Source organism: Pituophis catenifer, unplaced genomic scaffold (genome assembly GCF_029215685.1).
Source record: "Pituophis catenifer annectens isolate HBS135680 unplaced genomic scaffold, rPitCat1.0.hap2 SCAF_2, whole genome shotgun sequence".
NCBI classification, from domain to species: Eukaryota; Metazoa; Chordata; class Lepidosauria; order Squamata; family Colubridae; genus Pituophis; species Pituophis catenifer.
In genome coordinates, this window is record NW_027256882.1 from 263,354,370 (window position 1) to 263,373,425 (window position 19,056).

The following is a 19,056-nucleotide window of genomic DNA, read 5'->3' on the forward strand; positions in this document are numbered from 1 at the left end:
TGCTTAAAGAAAATTGTTTTCACTAGTTTCAACTGGAAGCCTTGCCATGTGCCATTGCATACAACCCAGAATACTATGTGTTTTTAATATTCATAACCTGCTTTCTGAAAAGATGCTATGGAGTAATTTAATAGTGTAGTGCTTGCCATTTTGACACCGGAGCCTGATTGTTGTCTTAAAATGTATGTACTGAAAACAACCTGACTTATTTCAAGTTATTCTTCAAAAAAAATCCTTCATAATCATTCATCTTGGTGAAGACAAAATTGAAATAATTGTTTCCAGAAAAATTGGAAAGCCAACAGGTTTGCTTTGTGGCATTCCTTCATATTCATGTGTCAGAATTCTCACTACTTCACATTTTTTAATACTGTCTGTAGACTTCAGTGCCTTTCAACCTTCTATGATGTTGGACTATCGGAACACTTACATGTCTTCATTCTTCCTATAAGAGTCAAAGTAGCTACTTGAAATCCATTATTTTTGAGATAAGAATTTTTTTTTTTTTTTTGGAGAAGAGTGTGTTTGTTATAGGAGGCAAATCAGACTTTTCCCCTCTTCAATTTCCTCTTGGACTTTGTCGCTGGAGGTGGCGATTTCGGCTTGGGCAGAGAAGACTGCGCAGATGAATGTCAGGACTGTGCCACCAATAGCAGTGTAGAAAGCCCAGCCTAAAGAACAGTCACCAAGTTTATAAGCTGAAGCATAAGGTCCACAATAGCTTGTTGCCTTCTGACAACCCCAACCAGCAGGGTATAAGATCAGTCCTAGGATAAGGAATAGTCCTATTTAAAAGAAAGAAAGAAAGGTTAGACAAAAGTGCAATAAAGTTAGGCACAAAACTAATTTTCATAGGAATGTACATTCTGATACAAGCTGAAATTTCTGATGGCTGCTGCTGAATGTTATGACTTGGCCTGTAATCTATAAACTGGTGGACCATATTTTTGTCCACACTGTTAATTGCTGAGTTCATGGTGATGAATATGAATGGAGCACTTTAGCAAGGGGAAAAGATGTTGCAACAATGAAGGCTGAATTCAGAACTTAGGAATTTAGGAAAGAAAGCGCCATCAGTTTAAAAGCTCATTCAGATATAGAAAGCTCATAGTTTTGAGTACTATATTTTTTTGTTGACATCTAGTGGCCATCTGTATTTTTGCTGCCTAAAATGCTAACCCTAACTAAAGGTATTTCATACTGGGAGAAATGGTCTGTTGTTCTAACTTCTATGTGAAATTAATAGTGATATGCATGCATCAAGGATGATTCACCAACAGTTGGGACGTCATGCATGTGCAGGTCCTGCTTGCTATGCATTAAAGCAGCCCAACTTTTTTCAGTCCTGTGTGACCCAGAAAAAAAAGATGGTGCTGGTTTAAGGATCACAATACTTTTAATGAGTGGACTCCTTAACTCGGTGGCATTTCTTTATGGATGATCTGAAGCAATTCTTCCAGGCCATTCTCAAAATATTCACAGTTTATTTATTTATTTTTATTTTAGTTTTATTTTTATTTGATTTATATGCCGCCCTTCTCCGGAGACTCAGGGCGGCTTACAATGCACTAAGCAATAGCCTTCATCCTTTTGTATATTTTATACAAAGTCAGCTTATTGCCCCCACAAACTGGGTCCTCATTTCACCTACCTTAGAAAGGATGGAAGGCTGAGTCAACCTTGACCCTTGGTGAGATTCGAACCTGCAGTAATTGCAGGCAGCTGGTCTTAATAACAGGGTGCCTTAGACCACTGTACTACCAAGGCTAGTACAGACTGTAATAATAGTTCTACAAACTAATTCAAAATCCACATTGTGGATTGTAATACTGTGCCTTAACTACAGTATTAAATGTACATTTGCTTTCTAAAAGTCTGACATTTTCATCAAGTTCAAATCTACTAAGTATTTAAACCAAGAACTAATTTGTCATTTAAAACAAAAGTTCATATGTTCTTCCAGTTATTGGTATATAGCATCAGCCACCTAGGAGAATAAGACAAAACATTTAAAAGCCATGGATTATTTGTAACTTCTTGTGTTATTGCTTACTGGAATCCATATATGACTATGACTCTTATCTTGACTGTAGCACTTTCTCTATGGAATTTGGGAGTTGGGTAGCATTTCCTGTCAGAATGCCTGAGCCAATGGACATATAAAATATTGCTTAAGGTCAGGCAGACAGAGATAAATTGAGCTTTCATCCTACTGAGCCCACCAACTCTGGCAGACTAAACACCCCAAATCCCCTTCTTTATATCATCACAAGTTCTTTTGTCAACAAGACCTGCGGCATAATTCTTTTGACTGGAGGTTCTACTGTTTCTACAGCCACAACTGAAAGGCAGTTTGAAAATTACTGAGTTTTGTCCAAAGTGTCTAAATAAAATTTTAGACATTTCCTTTAAAAATAAATGTAGTTTATTTGCACAAAGGTGGTTTCATATATTGCAAAAAAGCATAATGAAATTTACATAGCAGACAGCTTGACTTTATATTGATTTTTATTGTCATGGCTTTCCTGAAAGGATTGGTTGCTGGAACTGAATTTTGTTGCTTTCCCTCCCATTTTTCAGTACAGAAGAAACAATCATTAACCCTGCATTGGTTCTGCCCTATTGCTGAGTTGCTTGTGATGCGTGGCAGCACTGGATCTCTGCAATACAGGGTTTATTAGTTGTGGGAATAGCAAACAGTCATTTATGACTATACTGCTTTGCTCCCGAAGAAATCAAGATTTGTTTTTAAAGGGAAATAAGAGAAGCATGAAGTTCTCCTTTTATATATATACGGTCTTAACCAGTAGAGCAGAGGTCCCCAATCTTTCTGGCTCTGCAGACTGGCAGTGGTGACGGGATGGTTTTACATGCGTGCTCACGGCTTATGCAAATGGATGTTTGTGCGCTCACCCACTTGCGCAGCTCGGTTCGCAACAGGCCACTGACTACTGGTCCACAGACTGGGAGTTGGGAGCCTCTGCTTTGGAAGGTTTGGCAAACGTGGCCTAGTGCAATAGCAATAGCACTTAGACTTATATACCGTTTCATAGTGCTTTATAGCCCTCTCTAAGTGGTTTACAGAGTCAGCGTATTTCCCCCAACAATTTGGGTCCTCTGAAGGATGGAAGGCTGAGTCAACCTTGAGCCAGTCAGGATTGAACTCCTGGCGTGAGTAGTGAGTTAGCCTGTAGTACTGCATTCTAACCACTGTGCCACCACGGCTCTTCTTCAGCTATTAGGCAAAATTGATGTACTTCCCAAATACTGCTTCCAACTTCAGTGCAATTTTATGTTCATTTATTTAAAAATGAACAATATGGTTACAGTTATGGGAGAAGGACTCCAATTTTCGGAACTGTTCCCTTTTGTTTTCAATAAAGACACTGAATTTTTTTCTCTACTTCAGTAGAGACTGAAATACAGAGCACATGAGCACAAGCATGTCACTCCCTCTGTCTGTAGAAACTCTGTGTGCAAATAGACCCAGATTTTAGCTTTTTCCATCATGGGGACATAACTGTATAAGGTTTAAAAGATTCTGGAAACTACGAAACTTTAAAAAAGGCCCTGGCAATGGAGAAAAAAAATACAATGAATTGCACTGCAAAGACTATGAATTGCATTCCCTTTGCCGAAATTGAGCCTAGCTACCTGAAAAAGCTGCACAAACATTTTTTATACTTAGACTGAAAGTAATTTTTACCAATGACAATCATGATTCTATTAAAATGCCAACATTTTCAGGGTTCCAATATACTAAAAAAAAAAAAAAAAGAGCAACCTCTTGGCAACCTATGAGTGCAGCACAATAATTCTTACAAAATGTTTATGTTGAATTGATCACTTGGGACTTGATCATACTTGGACTTGGTCTTCATGAAAAACAACTAAGCATTTATAGAATGGTAGCTGAAGGGGAGGGTAGTGCACAGTGGTGGGTTGCTCCTGGTTCGCAAGAACCGGTAGTAAAAATTTGTAGTACTTCCGAGAACCTTTAATAACATTGGCTGGCCACGCCCCCCAACTGGTCCCCGGCCCGGTCGCCGCTCACTTACCCCGCCCACCTCATCAGAGGCTTTTTAAAAAAACTTTTAAAAGCATTTTTTCTACAATCTCTTCGGCAGAAAAAATGCTTTTAAAAGTAAAAAAAGAAAAGCCTCTGATGATTCCGCGGCTCAGCTGGGAACATCAGAGGCTTTTCAAAGCATTTTTTCTACAACCTCTTCAGCCGAAGAGGTAGTAAAAAAAAATGCTTTGAAAAGCCTCTGACGATCCAGCTGAGTTGCCTGATCGGCAGAGGCTTTTCAAAGCATTGTTTTCTACAACCTCTTCAGCCGAAGAGGTAGTAAAAAAAATGCTTTGAAAAGCCTCTGACGATCCAGCTGAGTTGCCTGATCGGCAGAGGCTTTTCAAAGCACTGTTTTCTGCAACCTCTTCAGCCGAAGAGGTAGTTTAAAAAATGCTTTGAAAAGCCTCTGACGATCTCAGCTGAGTTGCCTGATCGGCAGAGGCTTTTCAAAGCATTGTTTTCTGCAACCTCTTCAGCCGAAGAGGTAGTTTAAAAAATGCTTTGAAAAGCCTCTGACGATCCCAGCTGAGTTGCCTGATCGGCAGAGGCTTTTCAAAGCATTGTTTTCTGCAACCTCTTCAGCCGAAGAGGTAGTTAAAAAAATGCTTTGAAAAGCCTCTGACGATCTCAGCTGAGTTGCCTGATCGGCAGAGGCTTTTCAAAACATTGTTTTCTGCAACCTATTAAGGTTGTAGAAAAAATGCTTTTAAAAGTAAAAAAAAAGGTTGGCCACGCCCACTTAGTCACATTACCCCCCCACCAAGCCTCACCCACAAAATAAGCCACGCCCACAGAACCAGTAGTAAAAAAATTTAGAACCCACCCCTGGTGGTGCAGATATGATGGCCATCAATCCTTCAATCTTGTGCAAGTCCAGGCTACTGTCTCTGACAATACTTTGGTTTCTATGCATTCTTATTCCATATCCAGATAATCTGGAACTGTTATTCTAAATTAAAATGTATTGGACTTATATAAAGGTATTTTGCCTTCCCTGCAGACCGAGACTTATATTTTGCTTCAGTTATCATTAATTCAGCATTTTATCGCTATGGTACAGGTTTAGTGGTTTACATTTATTGAACTATCTAATAAATATTATTAAAGAACAAAGGCTATTTTGTGCCATGTAGCATGGGATTTGCATCCATCCATCAGAAGTGTATCTCCAGACAACCAAAATTTGTAATTCACAGAACTAATTAAAGACAAAATGTAAAGTTTATTTTGTCTCTTCATTTATATCCAGGACTTATTATTTTTTCTCTGAAGAATTTAGTATTATAAATTATTCAGCATTTCAAAAATTGTACTTTCCCATATGTAACAACCTTGTGTCTTCCACATTCAGGAAGTGAAGGAAATGATTCAGTGCCATCCAAAAAGTAAATTCTCAATTATTCTTCCTGTCTTTAAAATAACCAAGAAATACCTAATTTGGGACCCAACCTGTTTTTATGTGTCTTCCTTAATGACTGGAAAAGAAGTACTATTTACTATACTAAAAACAATGAACATAAATCATGAAACTCTTAAGTTATTAAACCCAAGATAACTCAAAGAATGAAATTCTACATAAAGGATGTGCTTGTGTTGTAAATTTTCTAACTACAACTGATCAGGAAAAGAAATGGAAGGCCTTGTATTTTTAAATGGACATGAATTAGATGGTGAGGTTAAGTATTATGCCCATCATAGTTATGAAATAATTTTACTTATTCCTGAATGGAGTTCTAGGAATGTAACAAGGATTAAGAAAACCATATTGGACTGGATTAAAAAGTCCAAATGCACAGGATTGTATGCCTATAGTAACCCTTTCAACCATTTTCAGAAAAGCAGTTACTGTAATTTATTTGGTTTGCTGTCTGAACACTGAGGTACTATTAGATCTACCTAAGAGCCACTGAATGTAAGAAACAACTAAACGTTAAACAAAAAAGGAACCTTCATTAAGCAGGTTTAGCAGTAACAGCTATTCTCACACAGTACCGTTCTAAAAAAAGGCCATGCACTATGTTTGAGCAATGCCAGAACAGCAGCTTTGCCCTGATGTAAAACAGATCCCCTGGCCTGATATGGAAACAGCCTCTTCAAAGCATAGTTACCCAGCTGTTTGTTTGGCTAAGCAGAAGCACACGCTTTAGCTCTGACAGTTGTTTGTATGGCGGTTGCTCTGCCATATTAAGCAGTGAAGTACTGCAAGGCAAACTTAGTTCCATTTCAAAGATGACCCTCTCCCAATTTCTGTCAAAATTCAGGGAGTGTTTGCTTGTTAAAAGGTCCCCAGAAAATCTACAGGAGCTAAATGTGATCAAACTTCTGTCAAAGGCATATGTGATGCTGTTTAATTTAAAGTAAAAAAAAACATTACAAGTAGTTCCCACAAAGTGACCTTAAAAGTCACAAGGCCCTTCTTATATCAGACATTACTCTTCCAGGTAGAAAGCTGCTAGACCTCTTACAATCACAATGCACCATGCATCTTTCCCAACTTTCTTCCCTTGACTCTGCTGTGAGAAGAAAGATGGAAGAAACCATGGAAAAATATTGCAAAGGCAGAGACATCTAGGTACCCCACAACTTCTGTATAGAAAGCAAGGCCACCTGGTCAGAAAATGTTTTTTTAATGTGAAGCCTACTGAAATATAAAACCCTTAAGTTAAGACTGTTACCGTCTTAAAAAATGTACAGGTTATAACTGTAAAGGTAAAGGTTCCCCTCGCACATATGTGCTAGTCGTTCCCGACTCTAGGGGATGGTGCTCATCTCCGTTTCAAAGCCGAAAAGCCAGCGCTGTCCGAAGACATCTCCGTGGTCATGTGGCCAGCATGACTAAACAGCAAAGGTGCACGGAACGCAGTTACCTTCCCACCAAAGGTAGTTCCTATTTTTCTACTTGCATTTTTTTTTTTTACATGCTTTCGAACTGCTAGGTTGGCAGAAGCTGGGACAAGTAACGGGAGCTCACCCCGTTACACGGCACTAGAGATTTGAACCGCTGAACTCCTGACCTTTCGATTGACAAGCTCAGCATCTTAGCCACTGAGTATGATGTGTTAAAAGTCTGGATAGCTAATGTAGGTTTAATGATAGGAGATTATCAAGAGGTGTTTTTAGGAAGTGCTAGGAATGACACTCAATCTTCAACATCCAAAATTTTATTATTACCACTCCCAGAATAGGGAGAAATCCTACAAGCTCTGGAATTGGTGTTAATTATTTCCTTCCTAATGGAATTAATAGACTTATAGTGCATTTCCTATGTGTCCTTGGAGTTACATTGCATTAAATTCATCAAGGGGTCCTCTTAGAGAAGCGAGTATACAATCAATGACTAATGATTAAATTTAAAAAATGCTATTCCATAATGCCCCTTGTGTGCTTGACAGGACAAACTTTCAAGTCCAACAGGATTGATAACTCAGTAAAATTCACTGGTTAAAAAACAGATGGTTATTTTCATAAATTTTAAGGCAAAATGACAACATGGACTGAAATTCAGTTTACTAACCCATCCATTTAATCTTTGTCTTGTTCACTTTTTGGTTAACCTATGTTCTACATAAGACTGCACATCAATCTAGTTCTCCTCAGACAATTAACATGGACGGTACCATATGAGAGAAAGCTGCTTTAACATTTATGGCACAAATCAAGAAATATTTTTTTGCATATTTGTTAAAGAATAAATAATACTCTATTTCTGAATGTTAGCTTAGAGATTGGAGGGTAATCTTGGGACAGCTGTACACAATTTTCTGAAAAATTGGAAATTTAGACATTAATAGCTATGGGAAAACTACCAAATTGACTTTGTTACTATTTTAGAAATCAAGGAAAAGTTAATTGGTTCTGTCTAACTGCCTAAGCTACTGGTGTCGCTTGACTACCAACATCTGTATCCAGTAGCCAAACAACATTTAGGCCTGGTAGGTTAGGCAGTGGCAAACAACTTCCATACTGTTGCCATCCACACTGCATCTGTGTATTAACTATAAATCAATTTAAAGGGGTCCTCCACAATTTGCTACTCTCAGACTTGAGACAAGATCTACAAATTAGTTGATCAACTCTTTGGAAATGAATTTTTAACCTAACAAGTACCTCAACTTGTCCCCAAACCAGAATGATAAATATTTTCCCTCACCTTATGCCACCTTATGAATAGAGCCTTTTCAACTGTATGTTTTTGTCTCCAGAACTTAAGTAAAATATCTGTGAAGTGGCTTATATGGTTTTTGCATACTGTGGAAACTCAGCCACACTGGTGTGTAAACCAATGATTTTTATTACATTGAACAAGACAGCCCAATGGAGGTTTATTCATTAAACTAAAGTTTAACAACATGGCTTTTATACTATGTCTTTAAGATTCAAGTGCATAGGAAACAAAAATTTACTAAATTTATATTTAGTATATTTTTATTGTTACTAAATTTATACATGGATTATTGAATTAGGCGTCTTCCAAACTCTGCCCTATTTGGAAATGTTCAGTAACTTTGATGATCTCTGTAAATACACATTTACAGAAGAAAATAATGGAAGAATCTGAAAGTGAAAACCACAAGGATGATTGACAGCAGTGGGACTTTCCACACTATTTCTTAATTCACTTGTTTTACAGCAGTTACCCTGAATTGCTGAGTGTAATATAGCCTTCCTTCCCCACAAAAACCCACACAGTGAATCAGGAATAGCGTCAAAATCACAAGACTATATAATGTTTCCTAGTATGATTTGATTGATTATTTGTACCTTATGACTATCATTAAGTGTTGTACCTTATGATTCTTGACGAACTTTTCTTTTTATGTACACTGAGAGCTTATGCACCAAAGACAAATTCCTTGTGTGTCCAAATCATACTTGGCCAATAAAGAATTCTAATTCTAAACCTAATCTAAGACAGATCCTCAGTTGCTTGGCCTTCTTTTTTTTAAGTGCTGTATCAGTATTTGCCAGTTACCACAGCTCAATTACTATTAATAAGAAAATCAGTTAGCATTTTTGAATATCAATACATATTGATACTGCCACTGCATTAGAAGGCTAATACGCCAAATTATTTTCTCTTCTCATGTCTGCTCTGGCAGCCAATTGCTAGAGTATGCTAATTCTGAGTTTGTTTTGTTCCTTGCTTGCTTGCTTCCTTGATTTCTATGGCTGCCCACTCAGCAGAAACCTCAGAGCAGTTAACAAGAACTTAAAAGATCAAATACAAAGGAAAATTCTAAAACAATAAAAGATATTGTTTTAGACCCACAACTTGAAGGGACAGGGACAGGACCTGCAAAGAGAAGAACCACCAAACCTTCAAGGCCTTAATGGTCAGCAGGGTAGGAGCCAATCAAAATGTAAGGAGGGGGTTGCTCCGTAGATCACTGGGCCAAGGAAGACAAGCTGCCTGATCCCATGACTGAAGAAAACCAAAAGGACATTTTGTAACTCTAATGTTTCATCTTGAGAGTATCCGCTATCTTAGTGACTACTATATCCACAAGACAGTTTAAATCCTGCCTTGCTTATTCTAAAAACGAATAAGCATTCCAAACAGATTGTTTAAACGGCAGACCAATTTTCCTGCAAGTTTTCCTTTCAGAAAATCTCTTGGATGAAACTGTCCTGGGTAGCATTTGAACTCTTTCCAGAAATGCCACAAGAATCAAGTCCATTGCAACTTGCATGATTCAATTACAGGATATAAACTAAGCCATAATTCACCACTCAAATTTCAGAGAGCAAGAACGTAGCCATATGGGAAATATTAACAAAAGCCTAATCAATGTTACACTGATGAAACAAAAGGATGGGAGGGCGACTTGTATCCTGGGTAAAAGCATCAGGGTGGAGGGATACAGAATTGGTTCTCTTTCCAAATATTATAGGTTACCGCCAAAGCAAAAAGTTGCTGATAAATGGTCTGCTTCATTGCAGAAGAGGACAATTATTACTGTGTTTCCCCAAAAATAAAACCTACTCAGAAAGTAAGTCATAGCTTGATTTTACACGTGCGCCCAATATAAGCCTTACCCCCAAAATAAGACCTAATTAAGACCCCACCCACTACAGGGTACACAGGTAAAAATTAAGATAGAATGGGGATGGGGGAGTAGAGCTGCCCTACTACCTACATTCGGATAATTGCAGGCACACCTCGGTCCATTTCTTTTGCTGCAGCTGGCAAGGCTTTCCTGAAGGCCTCTGTAGCCAATAACAGAGCTACGGATGGATCTGGAGCTCTGTTATCAGCTAAAGAGGCTTTCCTGAAGGCCTCTCTAGCTATCCTTGCCAGACAAAGAAGTTCCAGGAGGCCTCTGATAGGCAGGGGGCAATGCGTGCAAGTGAGGTCAGTCAGTGGATGACACCCCCCCCCCCCGAAAATAAGACCTGGTGCCTTTTTTGGTGGCAAAAAAGATATAAGACAGGGTCTTATATTTGGGGAAACACGGTAAATACATGGCAGACTATTTACATTAACTGTATTTAATTAATGTTATCATTCCAGTCCAATTAAAATTACATTAAACTTTGCTTCACCCATCCCTGCCTACTTTTTAGAATACTGACCCCACTTACTACAGAAAAACCTGTTATGGCCATTGAGCTTGGAAGATATAGTCACAAACCTCCCTGCATTAGAATGTGGCTTTAATGAAATATGTATATCCAATTAGAAATTCACATGTAGAAATTCACATCTCTGGATTCCAGAAGGGTATTAACATAAGATGCCTTAAAAATCTACAGCTACTTATGATCTTGCTTAAATGTGGCAAGGGGGAGGGATGAATGAAAAATAGCAGGAATGTATGCCCAGAGTATGAAGTCCCACCAGAGTCACCTATGTCATGAATGTTATCCCAGCTGATCAACTAAAGCAAAAAAAGCATCTATATTAGACAACTATGTTATATAATGATGCTGAGGGATATAAAGTGGATAATCACTTTAGTGACAACAACAAAGACCCAATTTCATGGTGTGTTGGAGAAAACAATGGAAAACCACTCCTGGATTTAACTAAGGAAATCTCATGACAGACAATAAATAAACCATGGAGTCTTTGGTGCTGAAGTTTGTTGTTTGCTTGCAGACATTTTGTTATCCAACTAGATAATATCATCAACATGAGTGTCGGTTTTGTTTCCTGTTTATATTCAGTAGCTTGTCCTGCCAGTTTTGATGGAGATGTGATTTTCTCCTGATTCTCCTTTAGGAGATTCAGTTTCCCAATGAAAATTGTGGTTGTGGCTATCCATGTGTTGTGAGATTAAGGAGTTATGGGCCCAATGATGCAACCTTGGTGGAAGCACTAAAGCTGGGCAAGGCTATCTTAAGGAGATACTGATAGCAACAGAGGAAGAAAAAGAAGCAAGGCTAAGATATGAAGAATATGCAAGTCCCATTGTTATTTCTAAAACTATTAAGTCAAAAGGGGAGAGGCATGATTTGTTTAGCTTAGCAATTTCAGAGAATCACAGAGTTGGAAGGAACCTTAGAGGTCTTCTAGTCCAACCCCCGCCTAAGGCAGGAATTCAAAGGAAGGAAGTTGTGTGAAGCCAACCAATAATGGCTTATTGTTCAAGCAATCCTTGGCTTAGCATTCACACCTGTGAATGTGGTTAGAGTCCTCCCTATAATCAAGAATTCATGACTGCATGATTGGGAACCTTAGAGCCCACTCCAAAGAAGCAAATATGATACTGATAGCACAATTATTTTGGGATTTACTGCCAAACCACATGGCAAAGTATGGATGCTTCTACTTCCCTGTGGTTTTTAAGACTTTACTTTGTTCTTGTTTGTTCTAATGGCTGTTTATTGCATTCTTATTAGGTTGAATTTATTTTTATACCTTTGCACATTGCTCTGAAATCCAACTAAATGAAATACTTGAGAAAGATTTTGAATAAATAAATAAGACATTCCTGGGCCCGAGAAAGATCTTCCCATTGTTTTTTAAAGTCCTAACAATGCTACCTCATGATATAGTGTGGTTGCTGGCTAGCCTTGTGACTGCCAGCTATTAGTACAGATAATCCTTAACAATTTAACATTTATTTAGTGACCATTCAAAGTTATAATGGCACTAAAAAAGTGACCTATAACCAGTTTTTGCACTTATGACCATTGCAGCATTCCATGATCATGTGATCAAAATTTGGATGCTTGGCAATTGGCATGTATTTATGACAGTTCTATTGTCCTGAGTCATGTGATCGCCATTTGTAACCTTCCCAGCCGGCTTCTAACAAGCAACGTCAAGGGGAGGTAGCTAGATTTGCTTAATGACCACATGATACACTACATAACAACTACAGTGGTTTGCTTAATGACTATGGCAAAAAAAAAAAAGATCATAAAATGGGGCACAACTCATTTAACATCTGTCTTGCTTAGTAACAGAAATTGTCAATTCTTGTCATAAATTAAGGACTATTTGTATTGCTATTCTGGTTGTATTGCTGGCTCGTGTCTTCTCCTTAAATTATAAACTACCTTTCACTTCCCCTAGTCCAGTGTTTCTCAACCTTGGCCCCTTGAAGATGGGTGGACTTCAACTCCCAGAATTCCCTAGCCAGCCATGGGTAGGGGAATTCTGGGAGTTGAAGTCCACCCATCTTCAAGGGGCCAAAGTTGAGAAACACTGCCCTAGTCCTACTTCTATGTATAAAAAGCTGCCTGACACTGGAGAGTTAAGGTCTCAAGTATTTGTTTAATTTGGGTATTATGGTATTTCAATTCAGTTCCAATATTTATGAAACGTTTCTCTACTGTATGCCATCTTCTCTGATCCTCTCTGCTGATTTTCTCAGAGGCTATGTGGCTATCTGAAGACAGTCTGTTTCTCCTTTGAGGAGGAAATAGGCTTGAGGGGTCAAAGGAAAAACGTAGAAACTAGGGAAGAGAAAAGGAAGAAAATCATTTGGAGATTGATTTTTGAGGGGTTCCTATCCTAAATTTTCTCCAGTAGCTGCTTTTGGCTATTTTTTTTTTATTTATTTTTTTTTTTTTGGCAATCACCTATCGGTGACTGTTTTTAAATGACAGAACATCATTTGGCTAAAATTAAAGGGGTGGAGATTTCATAAGGACATTCTCCCCTCTCTCTAAATAATTAAAGGATAGCTATTTCCCATTGCCATGTGAGTCTTTGTGTGATTATCAGTGATTACTTTTACACAAGAGTAACCAAACTGTCCTTTTATACTCAGCTGAAATCTCACTAGAAAGCACTAAAGATAGATGACAAAAGCCACCGACTGTGATATAAACTGATTGCAGGTGAATGGAGTAGCGGAGTGAAGAGAGGTATATAGCTCTATAGCTGACTTCATACAATGCAGTAAAACCTAAACATAGGCTAGGAGTGATAGCAGTTGTGTTAGCTACCATTTTATATCAAATAGATCAACTACGTTATGAGTTAATGTGATGGCCTGGCTCACAGAATACAAAGGCAATGGTTGGGTTCCCTATACATTTTTCAATTCTATTTCAGCCTAGTTTAAGAGTTGTGCAAAGCCAGCATGACAGAGTCCTGACATATGAAGGAGAAAAAAATTCTGACCACATGAGCATCAGTCATGTCTGAAGGGACAATTATACCACTGTCGGTTCCTCATTTACTTTAAATTTTCAAAACTACCATCTACATCTGCCAATTTCTCATCTCTTTGATTATCACATGCTCTAAAACTCTGGAATTAGACAAGCAAGTCCTTAGGACATAGTTCTGTAGCTGATTTACAAAAGTTTTGCATCAAACTATTATCTGCTGTATTCCAAGCTCCAAGAATATCTCCATGACAGTTATGCTTCTATTACACTGTTACCCTCTTCCTATCATTATTTTAATTCTGTTGTTATGCAAACCATGTTTAGTTTTTGTGCTTTCTTGTGCACACTGTTTTTCACCTCCCATTAGTCTTACTCTTACCTATGTTCATAGCAGCCTGCACTTTATTTTAGCATTTGCTATTTAATGAAAAAAAATAGTGGCTCTGGAAGGGATTTTTAGCTCAGCTTTTTTTCTTAGCTCAGTTTTTACTTTAGCTAAGGCTTTGCTTTATATAATAGAAGAATAGTGTATCATGCTATATGATTATCTGAAATTGGGATGCACATTATGTAGCTCTCCTGATAACTTACATCATCACTCACCATTTGCCCTATTTATTTCTTTGGGCATTGTTATACTGCCTTGATTGCAGGTGATTCTAAAAGGTTTATACTTTGACAATATGCATACTAATATAGTGATCTAGCACAGTACTGTGGTAATTTTTCTATAAATCATCATAATGCAATATAGTAATCAGTATTCATTCATTCTTTTTTTGTGTGTAGCTCCAAGTCAGTGTAAACTCTTGGTAACTGACTGGCAGTTACTTGGCAAGATTTTTCCTTCCTTCCTTCCTTCCTTCCTTCCTTCCTTCCTTCCTTCCTTCCTTCCTTCCTTCCTTCCTTTCTTCCTGATAACCAACCAACCAAACACATGGACAAGTCACTGAGGTTTTCTTGGCAAGGTTTTCAGAAATACTTTGCCATTGCCTCCTTGCTAGAACTGACAGAGAGTGACTGGCTCAAAGTCACTCAGCTGGCTTCCAGTCTTCCAGTTTCTAGCCACTACTACATCAAACTGGTTCTCTTAATATTTTCTTAAGTACCTACATATTTATAGTGGTAAGTCCATTAAATGACTTAATAACTGGAGGCTCCAAACAATATTGCTTAAGAGAGGAAACTATTATTACGATCAATCCTGTTAAAATTAATTTCTTGTTAGTGTTTTAGGAATAGATTTCCTTGTTCTCAGATCTTTCAAGTCATTCACAGCCTTCTTCAAAAACAGCTTATACACACTCCAAAGACACTCAGACAGTCCAGTGGCTTTTTCTTATGAGACAGCAATTACAGATTTAATGATATGGTTCTATTACTTCAGAGTTCTTTGAAACTCTTTTTTCCCCTCTTAACAATCTGGGTACAGAATTGTTTACTAAATGAAGACTGTAGCTTCTCCACTTTAACAACCAAAGAAAAACTTTGCAGGAATTTCAAAGGGAATTTTTAAATCACAAATTTATTTGCAGACAGACTTAAAGATTGAACCAAGATATGTCTGGGCTCACTGTGACCTGGCATGCCAATCTGTGAGGATAATGGATTACAATTTAAAAGAACACAACTATCTTATAATCTCATAAATCACACTTCATGTATCACCTAAGTCGCAGCCGAAGGAAGGAAAAAGTTTAACAATTGATGTATTTTTTTCCTTCCCATATGAATTCCAAGGAATAAAGCAACTATTGCAATGATTTACAGACTTTTTAAATTGATAACCTAGGCAGCAATACTCTGCATGCTTATAGTACTTGGGAGTAATATAGTTTTATTCAGTAAGACCTACTTTTGTGTAAGCCTATCTAGAACTATTACACTGATCCTGCATTCCTGAAAAAGCTCATGTTTTGATTGCCAACAGTAATGTATAACAATCAAGAGTGGGAAAGTGTAAGATATTCCAAGCAACTCAAAAGCACACAATAGTTTGCAAAGTAGCTCCATTTCACAGAAAAACCTCAGAAAAACAGAATTCATTAGCAATCTCTGTACAGATATAACAGTCAAGCTTCAATATAAATGTGAGGAAATATTTTATTACACCAGCAGACAATTTGAAACATGTGCAAGCACCAGAACTTAGCACATTGCAATCTGTTGTTATATGTCATCAGCTAGACCAGTGATGGTGAACCTTTTCGGCACCAAGTGCCAAAAAGGGAGCACACACGTCAGTGGTGGGTTGCTCCCGGTTCACATCAGTTCGCAAAAACCGGTAGTAAAAATTTGTAGTAGTTCAGAGAACCGGTAATAACATTGGCTGGCCACGCCCCTGAACCACTCGCTTACCCCGCCCGCCTCATCAGAGGCTTTTTTTTTTACTTTTAAAAGCATTTTTTCTGGCCAAAGAGGTTGTAGAAAAAATGCTTTTAAAAGCCTCTGACGATCCCAGCTGAGCCACATAATCATCAGAGACTTTTTTTTTTTTTTTACTTTTAAAAGCATTTTTTCTACGACCTCTTTGGCCGAAAAAATGCTTTTAAAAGTAAAAAAAAAAAAGCCTCTGATGATTGCATGGCTCAGCTGAGATCATCAGAGGCTTTTAAAAGCATTTTTTCTACAACCTCTTCAGCCGAAGAGGTTGTAGAAAAAAAAATGCCTTTAAAAGCCTCTGACAATTCCAGCTGAGTTGCCTGATCGTCAGAAGCTTCTAAAAGCATTTTTTTCTGCAACTTCTTAAGGTTGTAGAAAAAATGCTTTTAAAAGTAAAAAAAAAAAAAAGTTGGCCATGCCCACCCAGTCACATTACCCCCACCATCACCAAGCCATGCTCACAAAATAACCCACGCCCACAGAACCGGTAGTAAAAAATTTAGAACCCACCCCTGACCCACATGCGTCTGGGCCGCAATCTGGAAGAGGAGGAGGAAGAGGAGCAGCCCAGGGTGTGCCCAAAAATGAACTTCCAGTTTCAGCTATTGAACTTCTGGTTTCAGCCAGCTACCCTTCCGGGTTTCTGGCACGCATGTGCACGCAATGATCAGCTGGCCGGCGTGCATGCTCATGCAGGAAAACGGAAGACCAGCTCTTCTAGTTTCTGATACTGCCAGAGGCAAATAGGTCAGCTGATCATTGCGTGCACATGCGCGCCAAAAACCCACAAGAGGAACGGGCGATGCCATGGGTGCCAGGTGACATGGCTCCGTGTGCCACTTTGGGCATGCGTGCCATTGGTTTGCCATCACGGAGCTAGACTTTCAACAGTCACCCACTTACTGTTGGTTTGACTACCACTGCAAGATTGCTGCCATGATGTAAGTTGCAAAGGAGCTAAATTTCAAAAATTCCAAAGTTACTTTCCATCTACAGACTGCTGCACTTTCAGATCCTATTTGATTCCCACTAATGAATCTTTTTAAAATTACTTTACAGCAGTAGATTATTGCCTCTGATCTATGCTTTCTGGCTTTGCAGCTTGGCTGGGGAGAGGAGAGGGGATGGTTCTACGTGAGTTGCTTGCAAGGGTGTGTGCATGCTCTATTTGCACAAGCAGTGGGCACGCACACACACCACTCGTGCAAATGGAGAATGCACGCCCACTATTCACATTAGTTGGGATGCACATACTCTCCTGTCACTTCCACCGCCCAATTCCAAATGACTCAAGGCTTGGTAGTAGCCCAAAGGTTGGGGACCTCTGTCCTAGAGACTATACAAAAACTATGGTTTGTCATTATTCAAATACTAAAGAGTCTAAAATCCATCCCCCTCCATCTCATTCCCACATCCCCATCCCAATCCTAAATGATTCATTCCATCTGTTTCTGGCTTTAGGCAAAATCGTATTTATTATTTTGGTTTAACCAACTAGGATCGTGGTGTAATTATGCTGCAATCAGGACTTAGAAACACAGAGGGGTTCCTATATGTAAACCACAGCTGGCTGATTTAGATGTTCCAGCAAAGTATGAATTTATCAGAAAGTAGGGAAGAAACTATAGTGAAAAAGAAGCAGCATATAACTCAAGTTCCTTAAAGTTGCCAGCAAGTCATTCTGCACCCAGGCTTGCTCTGAGAAAAAGAGGGAATGGTCCTCAAAATTGATAAATATATAAATATATAATATATATATAAATGGGCTTGTTTAATATACCCTTCTTATAATGTCCCTTCTTCAGGATTTTGAGCAATCAGGGAATATGTTTCCCTTCCTTTTCCACTGATGAATCTGAATAAACATTCCTACCTGACTTCAAATAAAATTTAAGTGTTTATGAGTTCAGTTTGACCTATGGTGACTTCATGAACACATGCATATAGTTTTCTTGGCAGAAACACAGAAGTGACTATCTTTTGAAATGTTATTTGCTATTTTGCAATAATCTGAGCCCTGGGATTTCCTGGTGGCCTCCCATTTACATACTCATCGGATCCAAGCCTGTCTTGCTTTTTAAGATAAGACAATTCTGGGCAGCTGTTGCCATTAATTGAACCATCTTTAATTTGGAAATACTCATAATATTTCTTTGAGTCAGCTATATAACATGAGAAAAAGATTTACAAAAATAAAATCTAAATCTGGGGGTTCCAAATCCACTTATTACAAACATATGTAAGAGCTTCCCTTTTTATTTGTCACACCTACCTGCAATTCCTTGTAGCAGCCCACAGACATTAAAAATACTTTTCTTCATGATACTCTGTACACACATGGTGAAAACAGAAACGAATGCAACAGCACAGAGTATCAAGATCCCCACAGCAAGAAAAATTGCAGTAGCTTGCCAAAACCCACTGGCAATTTCACTGAAGTTATCTGCATAGGGGCCACAAGATGTATCAGGCATGGAAGACTGGAGGTGCTCAATTCTGGTGCAACGTCCATAGATCCCCAAGGTTGGACGATAGGGATCCACTGATCCTACCCTCCTGCTGTCTGTGTCCTGAAAACTTCCAGGTTGGGGCTTGCCAATCAGCCAATCCGCACTCATGAAAGCTATGAGCTCCGCAAATGCCACAACAATACTCAAGAGTGTCCATAACATTGACCGACAAGTAACAATGACATGACACATATTGCTGTCCAGTGCTTGTGGCCACGTCAATTCAAAGACTAAAATCCCAAGTGGTTAAAAAGAAATGAAAAAAGAATATAATATGTAATCCTTGTTTCCGTTTACTTATTCTTCAACTTCAGAAACTGAAGGCACTCTTGGAAGGCGGTAGTCATGCAAGCAGTTTCGCTGTTGACTCTAAACATCTTGTTTCTCTCTTCCTCTTCTTTGACTGCCGAGCTCTGAAGTGTGTACATCTGTGCTAATAGTCATACTGGCATATGACGTTTCAACCCCGTGTGGGAGTTTACAGAGGACTGCCTCTGGTTTGATACTCCACACCTAAAAGAAAGA

At 38.5% G+C, this 19,056-nt stretch overlaps 1 protein-coding gene across 1 annotated transcript; it reads right to left on the reverse strand.

Moving 5' to 3' along the window:
- Positions 1-384: 384 nt before the first annotated feature.
- Positions 385-18,723, reverse strand: LHFPL2 (LHFPL tetraspan subfamily member 2). Its single transcript, XM_070935837.1, has 2 exons — positions 18,294-18,723; positions 385-785 (listed from the first exon to the last, which is right to left on the reverse strand). Exons 1-2 carry the CDS (start codon positions 18,721-18,723, stop codon positions 529-531), a joined length of 687 nt encoding a protein of 228 aa, XP_070791938.1. The 3' UTR covers positions 385-528.
- Positions 18,724-19,056: the final 333 nt, after the last annotated feature.

Coding starts and splice junctions, on each gene's coding strand:
- LHFPL2 (XM_070935837.1), bottom strand. CDS start 18,723: ATGTGTCATGTCATTGTTACTTGTCGGTCAATGTTATGGACACTCTTG. Junction 786..18,293: donor GCTGCTACAAGGAATTGCAG/GTAGGTGTGACA, acceptor TCTTTTAAATAG/GACTATTCCTTATCCTAGGA.